This window comes from Poecilia reticulata, linkage group LG9, assembly GCF_000633615.1.
Source record: "Poecilia reticulata strain Guanapo linkage group LG9, Guppy_female_1.0+MT, whole genome shotgun sequence".
In the NCBI taxonomy this organism is placed as follows: domain Eukaryota; kingdom Metazoa; phylum Chordata; class Actinopteri; order Cyprinodontiformes; family Poeciliidae; genus Poecilia; species Poecilia reticulata.
Genome location: NC_024339.1, coordinates 7,942,043 through 7,968,477, shown reverse-complemented (window position 1 = coordinate 7,968,477; position 26,435 = coordinate 7,942,043). Strand labels below are relative to the sequence as shown.

The 26,435-nt window shown below is 41.6% G+C and overlaps 1 protein-coding gene across 4 annotated transcripts in view; it reads right to left on the bottom strand.

Annotated features, from left to right (window-relative positions):
• The window catches only part of cabin1 (calcineurin binding protein 1), a 51,513-nt gene that overhangs the window by 10,654 nt on the left and 14,424 nt on the right, over positions 1-26,435 (bottom strand). The window contains exons 21-34 of one of the 4 annotated variants that reach the window (XM_017306768.1): positions 25,904-26,110; positions 25,686-25,831; positions 25,268-25,529; positions 24,379-24,549; positions 24,160-24,249; positions 23,842-24,002; positions 23,536-23,747; positions 20,049-20,114; positions 19,296-19,475; positions 18,028-18,422; positions 16,612-16,725; positions 1,508-1,671; positions 1,323-1,419; positions 506-1,210 (exon numbers count right to left, since the gene is read on the bottom strand). In XM_017306768.1, the coding sequence (XP_017162257.1) occupies positions 506-1,210; positions 1,323-1,419; positions 1,508-1,671; positions 16,612-16,725; positions 18,028-18,422; positions 19,296-19,475; positions 20,049-20,114; positions 23,536-23,747; positions 23,842-24,002; positions 24,160-24,249; positions 24,379-24,549; positions 25,268-25,529; positions 25,686-25,831; positions 25,904-26,110 (2,970 nt within the window). The remainder of the gene's footprint in view (positions 1-505; positions 1,211-1,322; positions 1,420-1,507; positions 1,672-16,611; positions 16,726-18,027; positions 18,423-19,295; positions 19,476-20,048; positions 20,115-23,535; positions 23,748-23,841; positions 24,003-24,159; positions 24,250-24,378; positions 24,550-25,267; positions 25,530-25,685; positions 25,832-25,903; positions 26,111-26,435) is intronic. The other 3 variants (XM_017306770.1, XM_017306769.1, XM_017306771.1) reach the window with 3 other exon arrangements.

Sequence of the window (26,435 nt, the reverse complement as noted above, 5' to 3'; positions counted from 1 at the left end):
ATTTATGGCATAATTAGTGAATAATTACTGAAGTCTTCATGACATGCATGTTGCTTACACTGTTGTTGTGATGACTAAATATTTGCAGCTCTAGCTAAAACCTCGCTTTGCCTTGATATCAGAAACCCGCCCATGTCTGGCACAAGTGTGACCCAGTTATTTCTGCATAAAAATGCCATTTCATGATATGAATACATAAACAGCTATGCTTAGACTCAGTTTCCTGCTGAAGGAATAAGAACAGAGTGATAGTAATCACAAAGGCTGAATTTAGGTTATAGAGAGTAAAAAAAACACACGTGGCTCTTTGTAGCAGTCCCTGAAAACGCAGATCGGGGAAAGTCCCTCTTCTTTTGTCACTAATTCTGTTAGTAGAGGGGTTTCCCGACAAACTGAAGTCGAGTAAAGAGGGTTCATGTTCAGAACGAATGACTTCGCACAAACAAGAAAATACCAGAGGAGAGTGTGTTCATGCATGCACAGGAGACATTTTTGAGAGGTTTACCTGTTTTATGAGCATGTACGTCTCGGACATGATCTTCTCAATGCGCCCCAGGTCATAGGTCATGATTTTCTGCCCTTGCTGCCAAACTCTGTAGGCATCGAGCAGCAGGGTTTTTCCGGACTCCACATCCTCTATGAGTTTCCTTTTCCTGTTTGGCTTTCGTAGTAAGGCCTGATCGGTCGCACCTGCAGCCGCCGTGACTTTTGGTGCGGCTGCCAGCGTCGGCTGCTGTCTCGAGCTGATGCTCAGCTCCTCCAGAGACAGCTCTGGCGGCGCCCGGCTGGTTTCAGTCGCTTTCTGCTGGGCTTCCGAGCCGCTCAGGGGGGCCTCGGTCTCTGCTTGGTTGCCCTGAGAGTCTGTGGTGGTAGAGGGCTGCCTCCAGAGGCAGGTTTCCATCTCCATCGGCTCGTCTGGCCCCACTTTGCTCCCGTCGTTCCTGGCGGTCTCTGGCTTCCCAGGAAAGCCCTCTTGAGTTATACTCCCTTTATCTGCTGCTGCTGCTGCTGCTGCTGCTGCTGGCGGCGCGGTCAGCTGAGCCTGCGTGGCTTCCCTGGGTCCAGTGTCAGAGACACAGGCTCCCTCTGTAAGCCCGGGCTTCTTAGGCAGCACATGTTTGCCGTCGTCGGGGCCGGGCCTGCTGGATGCGTCCGTTGTGGTCATCTCCCCCATGGAGGGCGCGGGCGCTTTGTGCAGCTGCTCAGACACCTGAAAGAAAGCAGAAGCTGAGAAAACACGAAGTAGGAGTGTGCCGGACGTCTGCGACCACAAACCAGCCGTGGCTGTTGGTTCGTTTTGCAACTTGTTCCTTCCTTCTTACCCCCGTGAGACTGCTCAGGTTGTCCTCCAGAACTTTTACAGTTAGGAAAAATGCACTCTTGGCCAAAACCTGGCGATCGACATCCCGTAAATATTTCCTTCGTGGGAAAACGAGAAGAGACGTCGTGAAGCCAAAAGACAAAACATCACATAAAACTGGTGTGATCGCACAAGTGGCGTCCTTACTTTCCCTGGTCGGGGTTTTTGTGTAGCATGAAAGAGACTTTTAGCAGAGTGTTGTGATCCTTAAGCTGAGAGAGCACCTCCAACAAGAGGACGACAGAGCGGTTCATATGAGATGCAAAACTTCCTGGGCGATCAATCTCATCCACTGGAATACGCCAGATGCCCTGAGGAGGGAGAAAGGGGAGACACAAAGCAAAGCAGAATGTCAGGTTTTACCGTTTTACCGTCATCATCATTATTGCTACAAACATTTCCACTTCAAATTTCTTACTATGGATGCCCTGATCTAATTCCAGGTATGGGCTCATTGCCCTAGATAAGGACTTTTTTTAAAATAATCAGCAGGACAGGCAAGACCTATGTCATGTGACCTGGTCTTTACACTTTGCTCAGATCACATGGTTCAAGGTGTACCAACTTCTTTAGGACAACTGAAACAGCAGTCACTTCATTTTATGACTTTGCCATCTGATATTTTGTAAGAAAACAAAGGAATACATTTACGAAGCAAGGAGAAAAAACATTTCTTCTGAAATCCTACCTGCAGTTTAAAAAGCCTAATGATCAACAAGTGATATAAAAAAGAAAGGATACATGCTAATGTTAGCATAGCATTCCAGACTACTGCAATGTTATGGTCTTCTGAAAGCGGAAAAACGACTTCGCTAAAACAACCGATACGCACATTAACACCTGTAAAATGTAAAACTTAAGTCCTAATAATATTGCTTTTATTTAGTTTATTTCCTTGTAAAAATGGTCACAGTGCTATAATCCTTGGTGTATTTGCAAATTTGCAGCAAACACTTGTCACAAATAGGAAGATTAAGGTTCATATACTTCATGAGTAATATCTGTCTGGAATACAATCAAACATTGAATTATGGAGCAGATACACGTCTGATCCCACCATCATGTATTCTTAGAGACTCTCTGTCTCTAAGAACGGGGGAGGGATTCGACTTTTTTGGGGGCAAAATGAATGTACGTAGCTGGACACAGACAACAACATCAGTAGCCTACAGGCTATTTGTTAAGCTTAAGGTGCTGTATTGATATTAGCTAGTCATCTTTTAGCTAACATTCCCTGTATCCAACAGCTTTACTCAACCCAGTCAGTTAGTTTGGGGGAAAAACTGTGAAAAGTTCTTTGCGTTTTGCTGGTTTGCTGCCRYGATTCTAACACACCTGCGTAGCTCTGCCCAGCAGCAGCAGGTCTCCTTCACTGCCGCACAGGTGTAAACCCAGCAGGAGCGTCGTGGCGCTCATGTTGCGTTTAAAGGCGTCTCGGAAAAACAGGTTACCACATGTTAACAACAGATTAAACAGTTTTAACTGCTGATAAAAGTGACAGAGGACACAGATATGGGAAGTGTGGAAGCACCTATTCTATCAAATTGACAGAGGAATAACAGAGAGTTGGCCATTCTAAGGTAAAAATCCAGCGTTCATGTTTTGTTTTTTTTCATCCAGACTGCTTCCCGCGCCCCCCCTCTGCAATGGCGCGCCGCCCCCCCTACGGGGCGTGCCCCACAGTTTGAACCTCTGATGTAGCCTATTGTGTATGAAAAAAAAAAAGGTAAACATCTAAAGTTTTGTACACTTAAATCTGTTCCAGTGTAATGGGAAACGCTGTTGCTGATGGCGGTATATATCATGTGGAATAAATTCAGGCAAAATCTCAGATTTTATTAAACACATTAGGAGGGAGAAGGTACGAGTTGGTTTCTAAGCTAGCAATTTCCACCTTTTGCAAATACTGCCATCTATGAACCTCAACTAGGTATGCTACTTTCACAGACAAATTAGCCCGACTTTGAGCAAGCAGAAGAAGACGTAGTCGCGAAGGGTCAATAGGTGAAAACATCACTGTCTTTATGGAAGACTGTACGATATTAGACAATCTTGTAATGGCAGCTATATCTTTAAGTATTGTAATAAAAGTAACAGATGTGATGTACTTTCATGGAAACTGCGTTTCCATGACTCTGCAATCATTAGCATGTTGGCCAAAGCTATTTCTGTCTGACATGAGCGCCTGCCGTCGGACTTTGATTAATATGTAAAGTACAAGTTCATAACTCTTTGAATATAGTCAACAAAACCTGCACTCCAAACAGGCTTTTGCAATATAAATATTGCACATACTGATGCGATGATGATACATTCACGATGCATTGCGATGCCCAAACTAAAACTACTTCATTCAAAACACATTTGCTCTTGGACGTTGGGTGTAAGATAATGTCCTCTCCCCTTTCTTGAATCTTAGCATCTTGGTTATCGATCAATGCGTGTTGTGGGCATCAAAGGCAGTGCAAGTCTATCCAACTGGCTAAATTATACTATTGTCAAGTAGCGCATTCAACAAGCTGCATCTAAAATATGATAACAAACCAGATATTACTTAAAGTAATGAAAGTCTTTGGTGATTTAGGAAAAATGATCTTTTTATTAAAACTAGGAAAAGTTCAGGCTGATCTGCAGAAACTCTGATACTATCAAGAAAACAAAGAGTGACTGCGTTATCTACAATGTCATGGGTGAGAGCTTTAAAAATCACAATGTAGACCATGTAATACCGGATAGTTTGTAATGTGATGTTTTACTGAATACACAGTGTCTAGTATTTTACTCTGTGTTCCCCATTGCTAAACATCTTTGATTGAAATCAGGGCCAAAAAATAAAAAAGAAAACCCAATCGGGACGTCCTCATTCCTTATCGCCATGAATGTGGGCGTTAATGATTTTATCAAGCCAATGCTGATTATAAAATCAACCAGTTATGTAAATACTTTAAAAAGCAGTCATGTTTCTTAATCTAAGCCTGGTTTTGCATGCCCCCCTCTTTGCCTTTAAGACAAATGGAGTTTCTGACACGTGGAAACAATTAGCAACAAGACAGAGAGAAAGAAAAAAAGTAGTGCTGAAAGGAGGGAGAACTAGTGGAAGTGAAGTTCACACCATTCAAAGAAGCCCTAATGAGGAGACAGAAAGGCCTCCGGAGAGACAATGTGGACAATCTGGTCCCTGCACCAGGTGGAAAGAAAAGAATTGGGGGAAACTTTCTCTCTAGGTACACATGATAGGCAGCCTCATTAGTGTCCAGTTCTGTCCAACACTTGTAACAAACCAGCAGACGAGCTGCCAAGAACTGATGAGGGATTTTCTTTGTTGATGGAAGCGTCCTGTTGCAGAGAGCACATGTCCTCTCAGCAGGTAAAGCCGAGGCGGGCCGAGGTCCTCTGAAGTTACTGACTCCAGTGCAGATGGTGCTCGGGCGGAGGAACAAGCTACAGTCAGAGAAAGCACGTGTCCCAGAGCTCAGGCCGCACACAGAGAAATGTGTGTGAAACAAAAAAAAAAAAAAAGAAAAAGAGAGATGACAGTATCAGGATGGAGCTAAACAAATGAGATGGCGCCATCCGCTCCTGCTGGAGGCAAGAGGGAGCTGAGCGCCCCTAACAGACAACTCCAGATTGTCAGATGACATTTTCAAAGCCAGTTTAGAGGAACACGACAAAGACAAATCCTTGGGACGGACTCACAGCCTTCGAAGCAAGAAGGCGTCAGATCGGGTTATCTGAACAAAACACAGAAAGTCTTCTGAGGGGCGGGAGGGGTAAAAACAAACAAACAAACAAACAAAAAAGTAACTAAACTTTTAGTTTTCATTTGCTCTTTGAAAAATTTTAAGTGAATTCTCAATAAGCTGTTGCTCTTTAAAAAGCTATGTTATGATACGGTCTGAGCTGCTTTTTTTTTGACAGATGTCTACAAAAACAGACGTAAGGAGAATATGGGACTAATGTCTCTCTGATTAGAAGATTTGTTATTGTTACATGATGGAATCAAGCAGAGCTTTAGAAAGGGTTTACCCTTTCAATGTACAGATTATGAAAAGCCTCTAACAAGAGAGGAACAAGCTCGGTGGGTGGTGGTGGGGGCACGCGCACTTAAAAAGACATATCTAATGCGGAAGAGTTGCTCTTCATCAGAGAACCATCCAATGACAACAAATCTCTTTAGGGAAAGCAGAGCCGTGGCTTTACCCAGATTATTCTGCAACCCACCAGCTAAAGCAGATTTGTAAGACTTTTACTGCAATAATTTTAAGCATCTCTCTTTTTTTTCCCCCCCCTCCACTTGTTTTCAATCAGGGATGGAAAAAAAATAAATCATGGCTGCTTGAAAAACGGTGCCAGCTTTGGCACGGATATAACGACACATCACGAATCCGTCAGACTGGGATCAAGAAGCAAAGCGAACAAGAGGAAACAGTGTCAGAATCTTTTCAAGAAAGAAATCTGTTTTTTTTTAAAAGACTATAAAGTCAAACATTTAAACGTGAACGTGCTGCGATGTTGGCCAACGAGAAAACACCAAATTGATTTTCAGTTAGGAAATTGTCTATTTGTAAAAGCTGCTCACTTTGGTGTGGAAGTTGTTACTGATGAATGAAGTCATTTTTTCACTTTCACTGTCAGTAAGATGTAAGGAGGTAGTAAAGAGAAGTATTTTCTACAACATGTCGAGACGCGCTGATTCCATGTTAATAGAGAGAGAGCAAGACTAAGTGGATAGCAAGTAGGCTAATGCAGCTAATTGCTCAATTTTAGTCTTTCGTGCAAAGACTCATGTTGAATTTATAAATCCGATGATAAAAATCTACATCTGTAAGATCATAAATCTCAATTGTTATTGCAATGACAGTGTGTGCAAACAAAGCCAAAGAGATTTTTGGCAGGACATTATCTTTGAAGTTATCACAAGTTTACACTTCATTGCAATAATACAGTTGGGCTATTGAATGGAGATCAGCTGCTCCTAATTGAGTAAAAAGTGCATTAATTGTAATTAGTATCACCACTGCAATTTTATTAATATTGTTCTGATATTATGTATCTCTACTCTCTAATCAATAGCTGCAGAGACTGATGCTTTAGTAATGTAAGCCACTCCATCAGCACTAACTGTGCTAACAGCTAAGATGCTAGAGATAGTTTTTAAAGCAAATGCTTTCTCACTCATGGGGTGTGATGCTGCCTCTGCTGTGAATTTGAATAAATTAATGATTATTTGTGGAAGAAATGGAATGAGAAAAACAACAACACTGTTTTTAGATGTTCTTATAAGGAAAACCGTTTTGACTCCAATCTGTATCAGTTTACAAAAACTGGGAAATGAAAAACTGGCAGCAAAACTCTGACACCTTTATGTATCTGGCAAAAGAATTCATCACAAAATGCAACCATCACATATATTTTCTTCCTTGAAGATGAACAACATAAAAGTTAAACTTGGTCATTTGCAAGCCTTAAAACGAACAAACATCTGGAGCCACATCCAAAACCCAACTGACCCAAATCTACTTGTTCTGGTCGAGTTTTAAGACGCCACTGATGACAGGAGAAGTCCAAAGACGAACAGAGAGAAAGTTGCACAAACTGTTCAGTACATTCGCCTTGGAGCAGAAGAGTCACCTACACAGCAGCCAACAACTGCAGCTCAGTCAGTCACGAGAATTTCACAAAAGCTGTTTAGAGTTGCAACTTTAAAGCACAGCGAGATTCCTGGGGAAGTGTCCGGTTCCTCCAGAAAAAAACAAAAAAACAAAAAACCTGTTCTTCAGCAGCTCTGCATGCTTAGAAACAGGAATTATATTGCGCAAGTCACAAGAAAAAGCAACAAAGCAACTCACCATCACCAAAGAAAGCTACTCCACAGCGCTTGTGCTAGTACTCTTTTGGACAGTTTCCTGCTAGCACCAGCAGCCCTGGCAGCTCCTCCACCCTGAGAAAAAAAAAAAAAAAAAACCCCAAGAGGCTCACGCTCTAAGAGCAAGTGGCGGGTTGTGTTCGGGTGCTGAGGTGGCGGGAGCCGCTGAGGAGGAGGGGAAGAAGAAGAGGAGGGAAGCACAGCTGCACATGGCAGAAGAAGAACAGAAAAAAAGAGAGAATGGCAGCTGCCTTGGCAAGACGAGAAACAGCAGCGGAGTCAGGGGCAATGAGCTCGGGATGCCGCTGACAGACGAGCTGACTCGATCCTCTCCTGGTTTCAAACCCTGCCATCTCAAAACAAAAACGCCCACGCACTTTAGCTGCGCTCTACTCTGACCCCAGCTTGCTGGAGTTCTCTCCTTCTCCCCCCCTCCTCCTCGATTTCTTTCTCTCCCACTATATAGAGCAGAAGGGCCAATCACTGTGGGCCTTTGCCAGCCAATCGGAGCCTGGAGGAGAAAAGCCCTCCCATTAGTGTACACCCACATTATATGCGCGCACACACGCAAACACACACCAACAGGGGAGTGACAGAAAGAGAGAGTAATGAGGAGAAAGAACGAAACAGAGAGGAGAAGAGTGGAGGGGAAAAAAACAAACTAGGGGTGGGGTTGAGAGCGTGATCAACCTGTAGACTGAGCAACAGTAAAAGAACATGAACAGACCTAAAGGAAAATCTATTCTGAGCTGCTTAATCAGTATAACAAGAGGGGAAAAAAACAAACATTACAATCAAAATGTTCTGAAAATTAAATCCTACATTTAGCAGCAGTAGCTGTGCAGGACACCAGCCCTCACCTTTTCCTCTCAACTGTGTTCGTGCCTCTCCAGCTGGCCGGCAAACACACACACACACGCACGCCTACGCACACACGGGGTAAACACACCTTGTTTTTCCTGCTTCCTGTTGTGTCAGTGAAAGAACAAGTCTCCACCAGCTAAACGGAGTAAAACGGCGGCAAAGGAATGCATGCCAGCAGCCAGGAAAAACCCTCTAACATGCAAATCCAAATATCAACTTCCAAAACATAGACTCACTGAACCATTACTCCTCCTCATAGAAAAAAATCTAACCAAAACAATGTTCTCCTTAGCAAGGCTCCACCTACAGAACATTGCACAGCTGAACACACACAAATGTTTGAGTCACACGTCAAACTGCAGCGAGTAATGCAAGAGTAACTGCCTCCCACCCCCTCCTCCTCCTCCCCCACACACTCCCCAGAGGGGTGGGGGGTTCAGTTAATGTAACAAGACTCAGGGGGTCTTGCTAGACGCAGGTAAATTGTCTAGGAAGGCTTATTCTTATTCTGATCAAAAAAAGAAAGAAAGAAAAAAAACACGGACATCCATTTTCTCAGAGTGAACACCGGTGGGAGGAAGAATACGCAAGATGCAAGTATGTGCGTGGTGTGCGGAAAGGAAGCACGACGTAAAAGTGAAAGAGCACGGACGACTCCAATGTAGTCGTAAATGGCTCGAGAGACACGCATCATATTCAGTAAGCCTCATCCCTTTCTAGGAATAACTATGATACAATAAGAGTATTGGGATTACATACTAAAAAATAATATCTTCGATGCTTTTTTTTTTTTTTAATCTCTGCAAATAAACTCAACACTACAAGTGAATAGAGTAACTGTAGGTTTTAGCAAGTCAAATGTAAGACTTTTAAAGAGCTTTGTAATGCCACCTTGAATGAAATTTAAGACAAAAAACTAAATATAGATGGATGGTTTGGAGATTTTGCTGTATTACAATCAAGGCTGGCAAAAACTGAAATTTTTGGGGTTTGTTTGTGGCTGTAAGCAGTGGAAAATTTATAATTACTCATAACAGAAGCAAAAACAGCAACTAGCAAAGGTGTTAGCCTCAATCGGCTCAAGTCACAGAATGTACCGTATTTTCCGCACTATAATGCGCACCTAAAAACCTTAAATTTCCTCAAAAGCCGACAGTGCGCCTTATAATCCGCTGCGCCTTATATGTGGACCAATATTGAGCCACAACAGGTCTAGCAACTACGGTAAGCAGCCGCCGACTTCATTTTCGCTCGTAGAAGAAGAAGCGTGCGGTGCATGCTGGGATAGTTGTCAGAACGCTGGTTTGTTAATAAAGTTTGACTGACCTATCTACCCATAGACATAATATAAGAGTAGACCCCGCATTGGCTGCTCCGGCGCAGGAAATACGGCGGCCATCTTGGAGCGGTCGTCCCTTCTACTTTGCTCAATCAAAACAGCAGAAGATGCCTCAGCACTGAGGGATATTGTTGTTCGGATCGATGGACTATTGATGTGAGGGCTCCACAGACAACATTTCACAAGTTAGATGGACATATTATTGTGTATATTCTGTGACTGGAATATTACTTTACTGTATTTATGTCCACCGGCGAGATACCAGCTAATATTAGCTACAGTGCTTGGTGTAATACGGGGTTCAGCCCCGCTATGAAGGCTAACTGAGATTCTGTAAATCTAAAAAAATTAATTATTCTCTAACATTGACTTAGATTATCTGACACAAGAGCCTGCATTAGAAACGAAACAATGTAACACACATTATAAATCTTATATTACGTGTTATAACATTCACCAGCAAAGTTTACACAGGTGGTAAAGACTATTATTTATATGTAATTCTTTCACACATATGCACACACACTCACACACCTAGGGGCAATTTAGAGAGACCAATTAACCTGACAGTCATGTTTTTGGACTGTGGGGGGAAACCGGAGTACCCGGAGAGGGCTCACGCATGCACAGGGAGAACATGCAAACTCCATGCAGAGGGGCCGGGAATCGAACCCAGAGCCTTCTTGCTGCAAGGCAACAGCTCTACCAACTGCGCCACTGTGCAGCCCTATATTATTCAGTATTAATCATTATTTATTTGTGTTTGTATAGTTATATAAATATGTATTGATCTTACTAAATAAATTATGAACGGCTGTGTGCTTTGTAATATGCTCATCATACATCAATATCAGAATATTCCATTCCTATTCTATTGTTATAGCCACTAAGCATATTTAAATATGCTGAACTATGTATTAAAAACATACAATTGTTTATAAATGTAGCTTTGATAGATGTTTGAATATGGTTTCCACTAACAAAAAAGCGTGTTATGATCGATTAAATGCGCTGATACGTCATTGTGCCTGCTAAACACATAACACTGAGTGGAGTGGTGGACGGCTCCAAGATGGCCGTCCTAAATCTCGTCAGCGACAATAGGCGAGAGCAGTCCATGAGGCATCTACTCTTATATTATGTCTATGTATCTACCTACCGACCTGATAATCAGGTCGTCTGCAGGTCATTTAGCACCACATTCTCCACGAACATGCTGTGTGCGAACGGAGAAGGGTTCCGTTCGCACCCTGGGCCGAGCGACTGGCCACGCTCGGCCCAGTCGCGGAAGGCTCTCCTTGCCGACCCGAGTCAGACTGTGTTGTTGACATTCTTTATGTCGACAAAGTGGCTTTAGATATTCATCCGGGGTGCTTCGGCTGGGGTAACCAAGGGACCAGCCCCCATACTATACATTTAAAGCCCGGGGGGAGGGGCGAGGGAAGAGAGACAGAGACTGCGGCGGCAGCGTGTCGGTTGGTCTGTGTTACCCAGAAAGCAGTTGGCCACAATATCGCAACACCAACACCGTGAGTGAAACAATGACTGGGGCAGACTACTATATAAAGTACTCGGGGACCATTTCTTTATTATTACATATCCACATTTGTAGAGTACGGAACAAATCGCGTCCCGAATAGGTTCAATACGGCGCAGGTGGCAACCGTAACTGTAGTGTCTATTCTATGCGCCTTATAATGAGGTGCGCCTTATATATGAAAAAAGTTTTAAAATAGGCCATTCATTTAAGGTGTGCCTTATAATCCGGTGCGCCTTATAGTGCAGAAAATACGGTATTTAACTTTACCTTCATTTGTGTGAAAAAAAAAGAAGAATTTAAGACATTTTCAGGTCTTAATTTCTGATACATGAATTCAAGACTTTTAAGGATGTGGAAAACCTCTACGCTGTCCTGTCAAAATGCTAACATTTTCTTTTGTTAAGAAAATAAAAGAAAGTAATATCATTTCAAAACTTGTTGCACATTTTACGTGTCATTTACTCTGCACAATTCAACTCCAAAAACAAACATCTGTTAAGGGTGAAAGGCAAAAATAAATAAATAATAAAAAACTGCTCGTGTAAATGTACAGAAAAGAACAGCAACCAAAGGCTCCAGATATCACAATATTGATATTACCACACCTTTATATGAGGCATTATTTTTTTTGGTCAAGCATAAATCACCCACATGTTTATTGGTTAGATAAACCTGGGCTAGTCCTAGAAATCCTTTATAAATAATGCAACACAGCCAAGTTTGGCTCATTTTGTTACAGCAGTATGTAGGTTACTTTATGGAGGCCCCAGTAAATGTAACTCAGCCAAACCATGAGGCCAATGTGGGGCACCGTAACCTACATTTGGGGATGTAGAAGTAAAGCTACAGTGAGGCATTTTCAGAGTAATCTATAGGCAGAGTAAATCCCGTGGAAATAGGAAATAGATTGTTTTTGTTAGCGTTCAAGAGTTTCTGATGCTCAAAAGTGACCTGTCAGCGGATTGAGGCTTCCTTCTCACTGTAACACCATGTCAGTACCGTAGCCCAAAGGGGACAAGCAAACCACATCAAAGAGAGTCGTTTGCATTTTTGCAGCCACAGTATTTTGAGTATGATGACACAATGTGTGATGGGATCCCACACAACGCAGCTTTCACACTCTTGTGAGGAGCTCTAAGAGTCTCTTTAGCCGACAAGATCCTACTCATCGAAATTACCTATATTATGGTTTTTCTATTTTTTTTAAAGAAATACAAATACAAAAAGCGATTCAACACTTTGTAGAATCACATTTTACTGGGTGCCTAGAATGCATTTCTTATTTGCAAAACAGTGTTTTTTTTTTTTTTTCTATTTTGGGTAGTCGTTCATACTACTGAATGATCTGACCGCAATCAGATCCATGTGAAAGGATTATGGCTCCAAGGCGACCCAAATGCGTAGAAGAATGTAAATGTCACATAGAAGCCACTGTTTACGGGAGTAATAAAGGATGGAGATGTCTATGGATCGATTTTAAAGTTATTCAGCAACTGGAGCCGACAGTAATGTCTCAAGATCATAAGAAGAGAGAAGCTAATAAAGATATATAAATAACAGCAATGTCCTTTGTTGGAGAATTGACTGAAACTTCTGTAGAGAAGTCCGTTTGGACGTGTAGTCACAGTTGGGAGTGGTGGGATTGTGACGTGATGCGCTTTGCTGACAGACTTTTTTCATAAGTTTACAGTTAAAATTGTCAGCTTTGTTTACGCCCTGACTTATCGCGTCTGGCTTCTGGTGGCACAGAATTATGACGCATGTCTCACGTTAATGACATAAAATGCAACGCGACTGTTCAGAGTGCAGGCGCTTTGAAAACTATCAAATACATATCCAACTGAGTACTAGGAAGCGACGCATTAAAAAAAAATTTCTTTGGGTGAAAAGATCAAAATTAGACTGTTCAAAATGCCCTAAAATAGTTGGACATGGTTGCATATGGGCAAAACAAAAACGGAAAGGAAGAAGAAAGAAAAAATCTGATTTAGGATTTTGTCCAAACATTTTGATTTAGTTTCAGTCAATCTTCTAACTTTTAAAATGTATTTTTACTTTTACTTTAGTTGTCAATTCCAGTAACTTAAAAAACCCAGATCATATAAGATTTTATGTTTCTTAAATTAATATTCATCCTAGAATAGAAAATGATTCATAACTTCTAGTCCCATTTCACATAACTACAGTTATATTCGATAGTAGTCAGATCTAATTGATTGATCTGACTAGTAAAATCAGAAGCTAATTTTATTGTCAACAGAAATAACAAATATTTTCAATAGGTATTTGCCATTATAACTTACTTTGATTAGTTTTAGTTCCGTTTTCATGTGTAGAGACAAAAAGAGATGCATTTTACAGAAACTCTGATTCTGTAATATCTACTAGATATTAGAATAAAGGAAAATGTGTGCCTGTGTGTGTTGGATCACAGTTAAACGTTAATATGTCTGGTGCCGCGGGTTTGGTTCAAAGAGGACTGTAAAGCTCAAACAGTTGGTGAGCCGCGGTGGCAGGTTTGCATCCAGAAGGGGCTCCGTGAGAACCCAGTGGGAGCCAGAGCATGGCAGAGTTCTTCTCCAGCTCAGACCCGGCCCACATCAAATCCACAGTCTGTTACCGGGAGCTTTCCACGAAATCAGCATTTCACTCAACAGCCCAAAGATTCAACTACGTCAAACCGAATGTTCGCTACCGAAGAGAGTGACTGAATGAGGTCTTTAGGCTCTGATGGTTAACACGGGGAGCAGATGAAAAATGCATGTCAAGTGTCCATGTCAAGTGGAAAACGTAAATAAACTGACATGCAGAGCAATGATTTAATAATTTAAACTGCAGCTCTAGTGACTCGACATTGGTTTTGTTATTCTGAGAGGCAGATATTTCAACAATCTCCTATTGTGTTACAACAAATAAAGAAGTGTCTGTTTCCACTAACCCTTTGGGAGGAGGGGAGGGGGTGGGGGTTACTTCAAGGGGATGATTACATGTGAGGGGAAAATACAACTAATAGGTCGCATGGTTTAATTCAACTCTAACAAGAAAAAGAAGAGGTCAAGTTCCGGTTTGAAGGTATATTAGAGTTCTGGAGACTTTCAAGCAATACATTTTCCATCATTCGATTAAACTCAACATTTATTTACTTGAAAGGGAAATTAAATGTCGCAACTCATATCAAAGAGGCGTCGTGGATGATAATGCTGTGGGCAAGAAGGATCTCCAGTAGCAGTCAGTTATGCAACAAATCTGAAAAAGAAGCCTCTGACTGAAGACTGTTGATCTCTTAACAGCCATGGCATGCCAACAACAAATTCATAGAGACAATGTCTCACTATAAAATGTCCTGGATGACATCTTTAGCTGTTGGCAAGCTCTGCTAATCCACCTCAACTACTTTTGCCACTCGTCCTTAAAGAAATGTTGTGTTATGATCGATGGAGAAGAGAGTTTGAAGTTCCCCCGTCTCTCTCTGCTCTAGTGGTTAAAATCTCTAATTGTTCAAACAATTTTTTTAATTCTCTGTAAGAGACTGTGCACAAATATTTTTAGTCCCATTTAGCATGAAGAAACAACCCCATCTCCCCACTGGTTGGGTTGAGCTGTCTGTCAGCAGTACGTGACGACTGATCGAAAGGAAATCCCCAGAGCGTTTTTGCTCTCACTGAAATGAAAGCCCAACAGAAACAAACGAGTCAACTGTTTGGGAATCTTTCTGGTAAGAGCTGGCACTTATCCCAGCAGTTCAGAGACATAGAAGTGGATTAAATAACCTGGACAGGTCCCGTCTGTCATAACGTCAGAAACAAATGACAACCACACCCCTACGGACAACATAGTTACCAACTGATCTCACACACACGTTACATTGTGGAGGAAAACTCCACAAACAAGGGCCTTGGTAGACAAATGCTAGCCTCGACACGAGGCATCACAGAACCTTGGTTCATCATCTGTAGAGTTTTTTAAAGCAAGACAACTTAAATTTCTTAGACGTTTGCATCATACTGCTTCTATGGATTAAAGTCGATTTAAAAGGGCAGTTTTCACATCGTGTTATGTTATTTCCTCATCAAAAACATATGTGGAGTGTTGCCTTTAATTCTTTCATGCATGCAAAACTCCTTTAATCTCCCATGGCAACTATTCACCTGCGCAAAACGAGTAGTGCAACCGAGCGCCACCTTCGAGACGCAGTTTCCAAGCCGAGCTTCAAAATTACAGAGCACTCCTGCCCCGCGACTTCCTCACTCAGCTCCTTCAGACTAGCCAGCAGGAATTAGCAAACATCTGGTGGAACTGCACATCAGCTGGGCTCATTACACGAGCTACTTCTCAATGTAACGCTGGTAAGAACCATGATAACGACTTGAAAGAGAAGGGATTTTGTGATGACGTGCTGAAGGGGAAGTGTCAGAAAGAGCAGAAGGTTCTTAAAAAGACAGAGGCCAAATTTCAAGGCATTAAATTACGCAGTCAAATTTCTTTTAAGTCATGTTTGACATATACAGCATTTTTATAACAACTGAAGGCAGTCCCTCTGGATGCTCCCAGTTGTCCTACTGACATTTGCATTGTTTAGAAATAACTAATCAGAGTAATAACTAATCAGAGTCATAACTAATCTGCCTCAAGTGGAGGAGTTTAAGTATCTGGGGATCTTGTTCACGAATGGTGGAAGAAGGGAGCGGGAGATCGACAGGCGGATTGAGGCAGCGTCTGTCGTGTAGCGGGCTTTGTACCGGTCCGTCGTGGTGAAAAGAGAGCTGAGTCAAAAAGCGAAGCTCTCGATTTACCGGTCGATCTACGTTCCCACCCTCATCTATGGCCATGAGCTTTATGGGTTTCCTCGGCAAGGTGGCTGGGCTCTCCCTTAGAGATAGAGTGAGAAGCTCGGTCATCCGGGAGGGACTCAAAGTAGAGCCGCTGCTCCCCCAYGTCGAGAGGAGCCAGTTGAGGTGGCTCGGGCATCTGGTCAGGATGCCTCCTGGACACCTCCCTGGTGAGGTGTTCCGGGCACGTCCCACGGGGAGGAGGCCTCGGGGAAGACCCAGGACACGCTGGAGGGACTATGTCTCTCGGCTGGCCTGGGAACGCCTTGGGATTTCCCCGGAGGAGCTGGAAAAAGTGGCTGGGGAGAGGGAAGTCTGGGCCTCCCTTCTGAAGCTGCCCCCGCGACCCGACCCCGGATAAGCGGAAGAAAATGGATGGATGGATGGATGGATGGATAATCAGAGCCAAGAGAGATGTCTTAGCACTGTCAATCATGCTCTTGTACGCAATGCTCACACCTCTCTCCTGTACAGCAAGCAGTGTTGTTCAAGTTTATCGTCGTGCTACAGCTGTGCTAATGGAGGAGAAACAACTTTACAGGACAATTAATTTATGGTGTTCTCTCCAGGCTTCGCTGTGGAGGGAGAACAGAGCACGGGAGGAGGGACCTGTACGGCGCGTTTGCTCAAATTTTCAGGCTAAGTCCATGTTTTTTCAGAACTTAATACTCCAGCTTTAATATCAGCTTTTCATACTTGGAAATTAGGATTTTCAAATCTTGAAGTGTTGAATTGTTTTAAGGCTCAAATGTAACAACAAAGTATAGTGACCTGAAACGAATTCGAATAACATGAGCCATACATGAGACTTACGTTGAACAGGTTTGTCTTGTTTCTTTCACAGAAAAGTCCTTGTGCTGGCATGTGCTTCAGCTGTTGCCATGGGACACTGCTTCCTAGCAACACATCTCTGGCCCACTGTAGGTTCTGTGATGGAAAATAAATGAAAGAAAAAACAGAAACATCTATTTGCATGTATACTTTGAATAAACACACACGCAGTCACGCACACACACCAAGAGACACAAACACAAAAAATGAATACCCAATAAATCTAAATGAGAAGAGGAGAGGACTGCTCATTTGCAATCAGGAAAAAGCAGACCTCTTCGCAGCACAGTGACTCACAAATCAGTGTGGATACGAGAGACGTGGTTGAAAAGATACCAACCCAAAGCCCCTTGGTGTTATCTGCTACCCCAACCCCCCCAAACACAATGGCACAGAAAACCAAAGACGCCCCTCGCTGCCGTTTTTTTCCGAATGAGGATTAAAAACGGTCAGTGAAAACGAGCAGAAGAGTTTCCGAGAGCGCAAGTGGCAAAGAGGCTTTTAACGCTGGACGTGTCGGCGCTGTGAGGGCGGCTAAGCAACCTGTGTAAACAGCCACGCATCAAGTGACTGTCATCATGTCCCTGCCAGGCTACATTTGCTTTCAACCAAACTGCTGAAAACTCCACTGACTATAAAAAAGAAGAACCAAAAGGAAGTGTTACAAAGAGTTACATAAACGGCAAACCTTTCCCTTTCAGCTTAGAAAACACAAATTTATCAAACTTCCTTTTGCAGCTCACAATGAGGATAATTGTAATTATTGAACAACAATACTGGAGGCCACAGAAGCAGAAAGGTCAAACGAGCTGACTGTGAAACATGGCCAAACTTGAGTCTTTGAGCCGCAGCGATGCCTGTCATGATACATTTCGCTGGATGGTAAGTTATTGTGATAAACGATGATGCTTTTCAAGTAATGTCATGGCATAATAATGCAAGAACACCTTCTCAAAAGATCAATAAACTGTAATATCTAGCAAACATTTCACACTGGAACTGGAAGACACACGAGAGAAACAATCACGCAAATTTAAATTATCGAGCCCTTGTTTGAATTTATTTCGATTAATTGATTTATTGCGACATGCCTAGCTGGAGCTGCAATATACTGAACACGGTGCTGACAGAAGGTCGCTATCTCAGTAAAGCTCAATGCAGTCTTCCTATGCCAAATTGGCTGATGGAGGACTGCGCCACCACCCACACCTCTGCCCACAGAGGCTTACAGCCAACAAAGTCGGTGCATCACTGCAGTGCTCACAGGTCCAATAATATAAATAAATAAATAAATAAAGTCAATGATAAATTCGCAACACATCTTAGCGTGTTTACACCCAAATATTTACTCTTAATACTGTCAGAGATGCAGCAGAAAGGTGTAATAGTAAAACCGACCTGATGAGTCTTGCTGTTGGTGTAGAAGTAGGCCAGGCGGTAGAGAGACTTGTAGTGCTGAGGGAAGCGGCTAAGGCAGAGAACCAGAACGCGGACACACATCTCCACCAGCGTCCGTCTCTGCTCGGCTCGTTCTGCCGGCAGAGCTTTGGGCACTTCAATCGCCTCAGCGGGGGGCTCGGGCTTCTTCTTGCCCTCGCTGGCCGGGTTCTGGCCGGCGCCCTGCTGGGGGGCTGCTGGCTTCGGCGGCGTGGCCACGATGATGAGAGGAAGAGGGCAGGGGTCGGCAGGGAGCTTAGGGACCGGTCCCTCTGGAATTTCCACCACCATGCCGACAATTTTCTCCTGAATAACTTTCTCTTCCGTCTGGACGCCGGTTTGGTCTCTATGTAAAACTGAAGACAGAAGTCAAATAAATACAGTACAATACGATACAGATATCTGACTTATTCAGATATCTGTATCGGAAATTGGTTTGATACCAGACAAAAAAATTTGTATCTGATTATATCGGCTATCAGGCCAGAACTAAAATCTCCAATAGAAGCACTCGCCTCCAGAATTTAGTACACCACAGCATTTCTATCCAGCAGCGCTTGTATCCTACACACAGACCCTTTGGTTAATAATAAATGGGTCAGTTGATCTCATGGTGTTTGTTGTTGACTATTGTACTCTGCGTGAGTAAGATAACATGATCAACCATTTTCTAACATTCCACACTGCAAAATAAGCAGTAAAAGCAATATGTATAATTCCTGCTAATATCGCATCGGGTCAATATCGGTATAGGCATATACTCTAAGCTGCAATATCGGTATTGTATTGGAAGTGAAAAGGTTGTATCGGGACACCTTTAGTCTCGGCTCTTTGGTTCCAGGGTTGCCTGCTGCCCCTTTGTTACGCTAAGCTGTAAACTGTTTAACAAGTGTAAAAATGGTATCCTATGGCCAAAAATACAAAGTATGGGTGCACTGATTGCAGTTTACTGGCCAATCACCAATCTTTATAATTCTGATTTTGACCGACACTCATTTTTTAGTCAGAAAAGTTGCTAAACTTGCTAAATAGTCTTCAACTGCAGATGTGACGTGGAGGACGAGTCTGGAAGTTGGCTCTGAGAGCTGAATTTTAAATCTTTGCAAAGTAATATAGGATTGGTGATTTCAGGTCATTATTTTACAAATGAAATAAGAAGAGTTAACGTTATGGATAGCGTTAACAAGACTCTCAAATCTGATCACGTTTCTAAGATTAGTCTCGACTACCTGTGTCCTCAGAGGCGGGCTGGCCGTCTTTCACGGGGGTCGTGCTCTCCGATGACGATGGACTGGCTTTGACCGAGGCGGGTCTGTGACTGGTGTCCTGGGAGCTGGCGGGATCTGTGAAGGCATCCTGAGTGGAGTTGGAATCAGAAAGCAACACCACCTCGCTGTCCTGGCTCCGCTCTGAGTGAACAAACAAAAACACGGGTTACTCTGCCATTTCCATGGCCTCAGACTAAAGAATGTGGGATTGCCTTCACAAATGAAACAATGTGAACAAAATGATTATGCTGTTAAAAATTTAATGAATGACGTGTGTACCACTGTTTTTATGGTAGTTGCTGTCTCTAAATACCAAACACTACCTGCTCTACAAAGAGGAGAGAAAATTATATAATCATTCAACTGAAATAACTTCTGAGTCACAGATCTTTATTAGTGCATAACTAATTACATATTGTTAAGAGAGATGGTTTGTTTTAGTAAAGGTTCAAAAACAAAATGCCAGCATTCCTCTTAATTACCATGTTCTGCAGCCTCAACAAAAAATCTTTGACAGGAAACTGTTAATTAGGAAACAAGAGACCTTTGCTACTCAAAACAAATGCACACAGGGGACTTTTAAAAAAGATTTACAGTCATGAGTCAATAGCAAAGTTACTGTGGTACTGTAAAAGTTTGTGTTAACTGAAGAGTTGTGTATTCAATGCTTGCTACTAGAAAGCACTTTTATTTTGGTGTTTGGAAGGAGAGTACCATTGAAGGAAGCCAGCCATATTGCAGACCTGGGCAGGCAGTATTCATGGTCAAACCCTGGTGAGGCTGTTGAAGATATGAGGAAGCTGGTTTGAAAAAAAATAGTGAGAAAGCACTTTTGCAGCTCTAAATTGACTTCGGAAAAAAAAAAAAAAAAAGAAAAAAAAAATCAGCAATAGCCTTAAATGATTGGAAAATTTTTTTTTAAAAATCCCCTCGAACATGCAGAACCTGATTCAGACAAGCATTTCCTCGCTTGAAATGATACAAAATACACAGTGCATGTATTATAGTAATACTTGTATTGATGCCACTTACAACTTTCCTCCCCACAACTTGTCAGGCTCAAACTTTAATTTTTTTAGGGGGAGTGTTATACATTACATGAAAATTAAGTTGTGCATTTTTATTCCCCGCCTCCCATTTTACTCAGATAGCCCTAAATTAATTTCAGTGCAACCAATTATTTTAAGGCGTCACCTAAATAGTAAATAAGTGAGTAACTTAGTTTCAGCAGGAGTGGGCAATGATAACTAAAAAGGTAGTTGCGCTAATCTTAAACTTTAGTTTTGCCAACACTGAAGTGTGATTTGAATCTCAAAGCTGCACACAGTTACTGTATTTAAATATATTTCCAAATATTTTGATATTCATTGACACTTTCATCAAACAAACAGTGGGGAAGATAGTAAAACTAACAATCTCAACAATATGGTCGATTTTGGGGGTTTTAAACATTAATTGGAATTTATCAAGACAATACATAAAAAATTGTATCACAAGAAATTTATCACGATAATTCATAAAATGATACGATAAATGCCCACCACTACTATGAAAATGTCCACAAGGCACTCCATGCATGTAGCTAAACATTGAAAGGCTGCTAAATATCTCAAAGGAAAAAAATAAATCAGATGCTATGACCTCCAAATTTAATTTATTTTTATTGTTGGTTATGACTTGAAAATAGCATGTCTGAATCAGATTCTACATTCACCTCAGAGCACTTTCAGCAGGAATCAAGTCAAAGGTTGGACACCTACCCGTAGCAATGTGCATGGAGAGGTATTTTCTAATTCCAGCCAATAAATGGAAGCCACGTTCTTTCCAACTTGACATTTTCACACTAATTGGCCATAATTAGAAATTGTACCCAATTAGTAAGAGAGCAAACATGAGCCATGTAAGATGCTGGAATATCTCCTATTTTCGTTTTCTGCGTAATTAACCCACACACTGCACTCCCGATGAAATGTGATTATACGACACCAGACAGTTTGGTGGACTGTGATTCGGGGACTGAACTCGTCCGGCTGCTAAAAACAATCACTTCATTAGAACTACATGCACATAAATGGCGAAGCAGGTGGTAAAAGCAAGCAGGCAAAGAGGTAGCAGGCAGGTAGGCAGGTGGGTAGGTAGGTAGGTAGGTAAGAAGGAATCTGGAAAGGGTGACAAAACTGGCAACGTGGGCAATATGGCTCCATTATTTGAGCGTTTAAGTTGAACTTACATGAATGGGTTGAGTGAGTAAATGCACTTTTTTTTTTTTAAATCAAATGGAGAATGGCTGCTGCTTTTTTTCGACTGTGAGCTTTAATGTTTCAATATTTTGTGCAGTTTCATATCCTGAAAATAACTTTTGTGTATATTTAATTTAATAGTAAATGCTTACATTTTTATTATTCTTATTCTGAAAAAAATAATAATAATTTTCTTCTTAAATATATTTCTTGCGCTCAAATAAACTTTACAACAGTTCCAAGCATAAATAAAAATAGAAAATGTACTCAAAATAAAAAAAAGCAGTATTAGTAGTATTGTTTTTGCTTGGAGCAATTTCCGTCTAATGAACGAGTAAATATAATTTTACACGCTTTTTTCACAGCAACAATCTTTGGTATGGATGTTGTTACTGAGCGAAAATTACTCAAAGACTGATATTTTTAGTGCTTAAAGTTAGCGAAAGAACAAAAATGTAGGGAGCCATTTTAAACAAAACCATGTTTTCTACTGTTGTGATATTCCTGGAATTGATCCATGCAGCCAAAGAGGGAGAGAGTTTGGAGTTTTCATCAAATAACAGAAAGGCTGACAAGACAACAGCTTTCAACTCCTGTCTGTGATGAAATATGTTGGGATTTGATATGTTGGAAGGGTCAGAGTTGAGGTAAGAATTAAAATTTTCAAATATGTAAACACAAAGCTTTTTAGCAATACACACAACCAATTGCTACTGTATGATTCTGAGCATTGTTTTAAATGTGGAAATTGTAATAGGTTTGGATTAATAAAAAAAAAAAACACTTCTAAAATGTCTGGTATCTCTTACATGCATTCTGACGTTGCTTCTGTTCCTTAAAAGCCTTGCTACTATCAATTATAAGAGATGGTAGCAAGGCTCAGAAATAAAATATTTATGAAGCTATTCTCATACTTTTTTATATTATAGTTCATAAAAACGGAAAAAATTGGGCATTACAGTCACAATCAATCAATTAGAATATAAGTTCCAATGAGGTCAATTTTTTAGATGAAAAATACCTTTTGAAAGTTGACAGTCTAAGCATACTTTTCATAACGGCTTCTTTTTTGTATTAAATATGTTTTTTTTAATGGTCTGATGTAATATTCTCATATTAAAATGTTATATTTTCATTAGCTGTAAACAGAAAATCATCATAACACAAATGAGGTTTTCAAACATCCATCTGTGTGTCATTAATCTGTTTCACTTAGTGATAAAGTTCCTGAAATAAATTAACTTTTCAATAATATAATTTATTGAATGGTTCTGTAGTCAATTTCTACAAAGTTTTTGCAACATTGAACACAAAACTAAATAAATGAGATTATTTAAGAATCTCTCTTTTTTTTCCAAAGAAGGCTGATTAAAATTGTGTTCAAAGTCAGTTATATATTCAGCCTGATAAATAGTGTAATATTTAGGCAAATGAGTTAAACATGATCTATAATCAGGGTCACAGCAAGTCTGCAGCTTTTTCTTGTGTGTTGCCAAACAACAGCAGCCAATGGATGCCGAAACAACACCAAACATGTGCAAATGTGACACAAAAAGCTGAAGATGCTTTGAGAGAAACACATTTAAATTCTCAGAGAGAGGCAAGGTGATTGTGTAGAGAGTAAGAAGCAACAAGAGACTGATGTTACATCCCCACATGCTCACAAATATGCAAACACATAAGCCCAAATGTTCTCAGCACATACCAACCAAGACGTCAGTCTTTTTTTTTTTTTTGTTCCCATGCAAAGCGTATTAGCCAAATAATCAGTAGCCATATTGCCCATTTCACCACATCCCAATCACCCAGTGCATGGGGACCATAGTGACTGAAAACAAAGCCATTGAGAATGGTGATTAGCAATCTGAGCGCTGCTCCCCAGTGGGAGCCCTTCTCTGTCCCAGTGCAGAAACGGCAAAAGAGCCCAACCCCAGAAGCACTGTCTAGGACTGGGACTGTACCATCAGCCTGCTGCTCCTCATGCCGTTGCTGCTGCCACTGCTGCCTTCGGAGTGTTTTGCGTTTGGCGTAATCGTGGTCAAATGGCGTGGCCACGTAAGGAGGGGATGTCACACCTGGGGTGACGGCAGAGGGGAGGGAGGAGCTGAGCACGTTCCCCATGCAAACAGAGGAACAGTTAAATTCTTCTTCCATCATCATAGGGGGTTTCTCTCTGGAGATAAATGGGGAAAAAAAAACAACAACAAAAAAAAAGTCACACACTGTGGGATCAGCTGTTGTTTTGATGGATAAATAGCAAAGCTTACTTTTCATTGGACCTCGGCAAGCTTGGCATGCTCTTCTCTTCCCCCTTTGCAAACGGCCCGGTCGCTGCTTCCACCAGTAAGTTAAATAAAAACTCGTGATCCAGCTCTGACTCGGAAGCTTGTAGCAATTTAAGTATGGATGCACTCAAGCGGAAATGCAACTAGAAAAAAAGAAAGAAAACAGAAATTTAATGTTGTAAAGATGCAGCTAATAGCTCCAAACACAAATTCTTTCAGAAACCATTATTGAATATAATAAAAATGCACAGAAGGAGCCTCTCTGGACACATTCTGAGCAGCAAGCCAAACTTCGCTTACTTCCAGGGCCTCCATAGCCAGGTCAGGAGGATTGTGATAATGAATTTTCCTCGGGTACCGAGCAGCTTCTTCGTGTAGATATTGAGCCGCCTGTAAACCCAGAAAACAAAAGACAAAACATAGAATACAGATTTGATTCCCAGTTGATCACAAAGCTGATGCTTAAAACATTTATTTCTACAGTTTTGTCAGCGCTAGAAGAGAGATGAGCAGGTTTACCTTCTTGTAAAGCTGCAGGAATTCATCGGGGGGCTTCCTGCGCTTCTCGGCTATCTTCCCCAGCATGTAATGGATGAGCCACTCCTCTTCATCACTGTCGCCCTCACAGCGGGAGGCCCCCTGGAAACACTGAAAAGCCGTCTCCAGCATTGAGTCTCTTCTTTCCTCCATCTGAAATAAAAACAAACACATAAACAAACACTTAGGGTTTTCTCTCAAGGCGGCATATCAATAAGATCTACTGTGGGGGGGAGGTGGGGAGGAAATACAAAAGTAGCACAATGCAACTGATGACACCAAACATCGGGCAATGAAGTAGACTCTCATGGGGAAAATGATCAATTCCTCCAGGATGTTGCCTTTTTGTAATTGTTGCAGGCTAAAATTACTATTTTTGTGACAATTTTTTTCAAAAAGTTGTGATTAGAGTTGATAATTTTTTTTACTTTATTTGTTCTAACATGGTCTTACAAAAACAGTTAAAACTGCTTCCAGTAAAAAACAGCATTTTAAGAAATTTCATATTTAAAGTGAAAATAACATTGAACTGTTTACGCAGTGGAAGCAAATCCTACAAAACTTATCAAAATATTTTTTTTCCAACAAAAAATTAATACATTAGAGTTCGCTTTTATCTTGCGATTTCAGGTTTCAAGAGATGTTGTGAAACAAGAAGTGAAATTAGGAGGTTAACAGTATTGGTCAAAATTCAAAATTTCTTTGCAGTGATTGGCAAAGAAAAGAAGGAAATGCAGAAAACGTTAAGCTGGTTGATCAAATTTGCAGAAAAGTTGCGATAATTTCGACAACCAAAAAATTGCCAATGATGAGCGAATCGAAACATGGCAACATCCTAGAGGGACTGCACTATAAACCGTCTAGGCCTCACCTGTTTAACGACATCTGGAGGGAGCTCGTTTCGCCACTGTTTGAGCTGCCGAGAAGCGAAAGAGTGCAGCGCGTAGGAGATGGTGCCGTACTCAATCCACAGGGACAGGTTGGAGCTGTCTATCTCCAGGGCCCGCTTGAAGCAGTTCAGCACCGCCTGGGAGTGCTTCCATATGGGAACGTCGCTTTTCAGCTCGTTTGAATTGAGCTTCTCTTGGATCCGGCTGGCTCGGGCTAAAGCCATGCCAGCCCAGGAATCAAATCTGCAAGGTGAAGACGGTTTTGTTGTTAAAGCCACTTCTAAAAACATTTCTTTGAAAGTGTTAGATGTAACCGAGAAGATTATTATGAGCCTGAGCAGCAGAGAAAGGTATTTTGAAGATGGATCTAATTACTGAAGATGTGAAGAAATGCTGTACCTGTTGGGACAAACGCAAATGTCATGCATATAAAACTTGATTGCTTTGGACTGCTCTTTGTTCTTGAAGTGATAGTCAGCCAACAGGTAGTAGATCTCATTGATGATTGGTGGAGCTGGAGGGCTGCCTGCTGGAAGGGATGGGACCTGAAAGAGCAAATGAAGACTTAAATAACTTGTAACTTCCGCTTACGTTCAGTGTAACCCACCCAAACTGACCTTTTCAGTCATGTCCTCGATGTAGGCTGCCACTTCATCCATGGTGAAGGTGGGGGTCTCGCTTGGGGGAGCTATGCTTGCAAATCTCCTCAGTAGATTGGCCAGCTCTGCAGACACCGTACTGGTCTTATAGCTGTCGAACTCGGGCAGCGACTTTGGTTTGAAATACTGGAACATGAAGAGAGCGTCGCTCCACTGAAGCTCAACCTGTGAAAAAAAACAAACACAAAACTGGCTCCAAGGTCAAGCGATTAGCAACAGATCAGTGGGCAAATCTTCTCTACAACTGTGGTATGTACATAGTTACACTCGGAGGGCTTGCAAACTAAATGCACCGACTCCCACTTGTGGCTGGAAGCAGGAATTGCAAAACTCACCATTTAAAAACAAAGTGAATACCTGGGTTCTTCCAGTTTGATTCCGTCATAAATTCATACTTTTCCACATCCGTTTTCTGTCTGTTCATTCTATACCGTTTATTAGATATGCAATTATTTTTAAAAGTACACAATATACTGTAGATCTGGAGTCT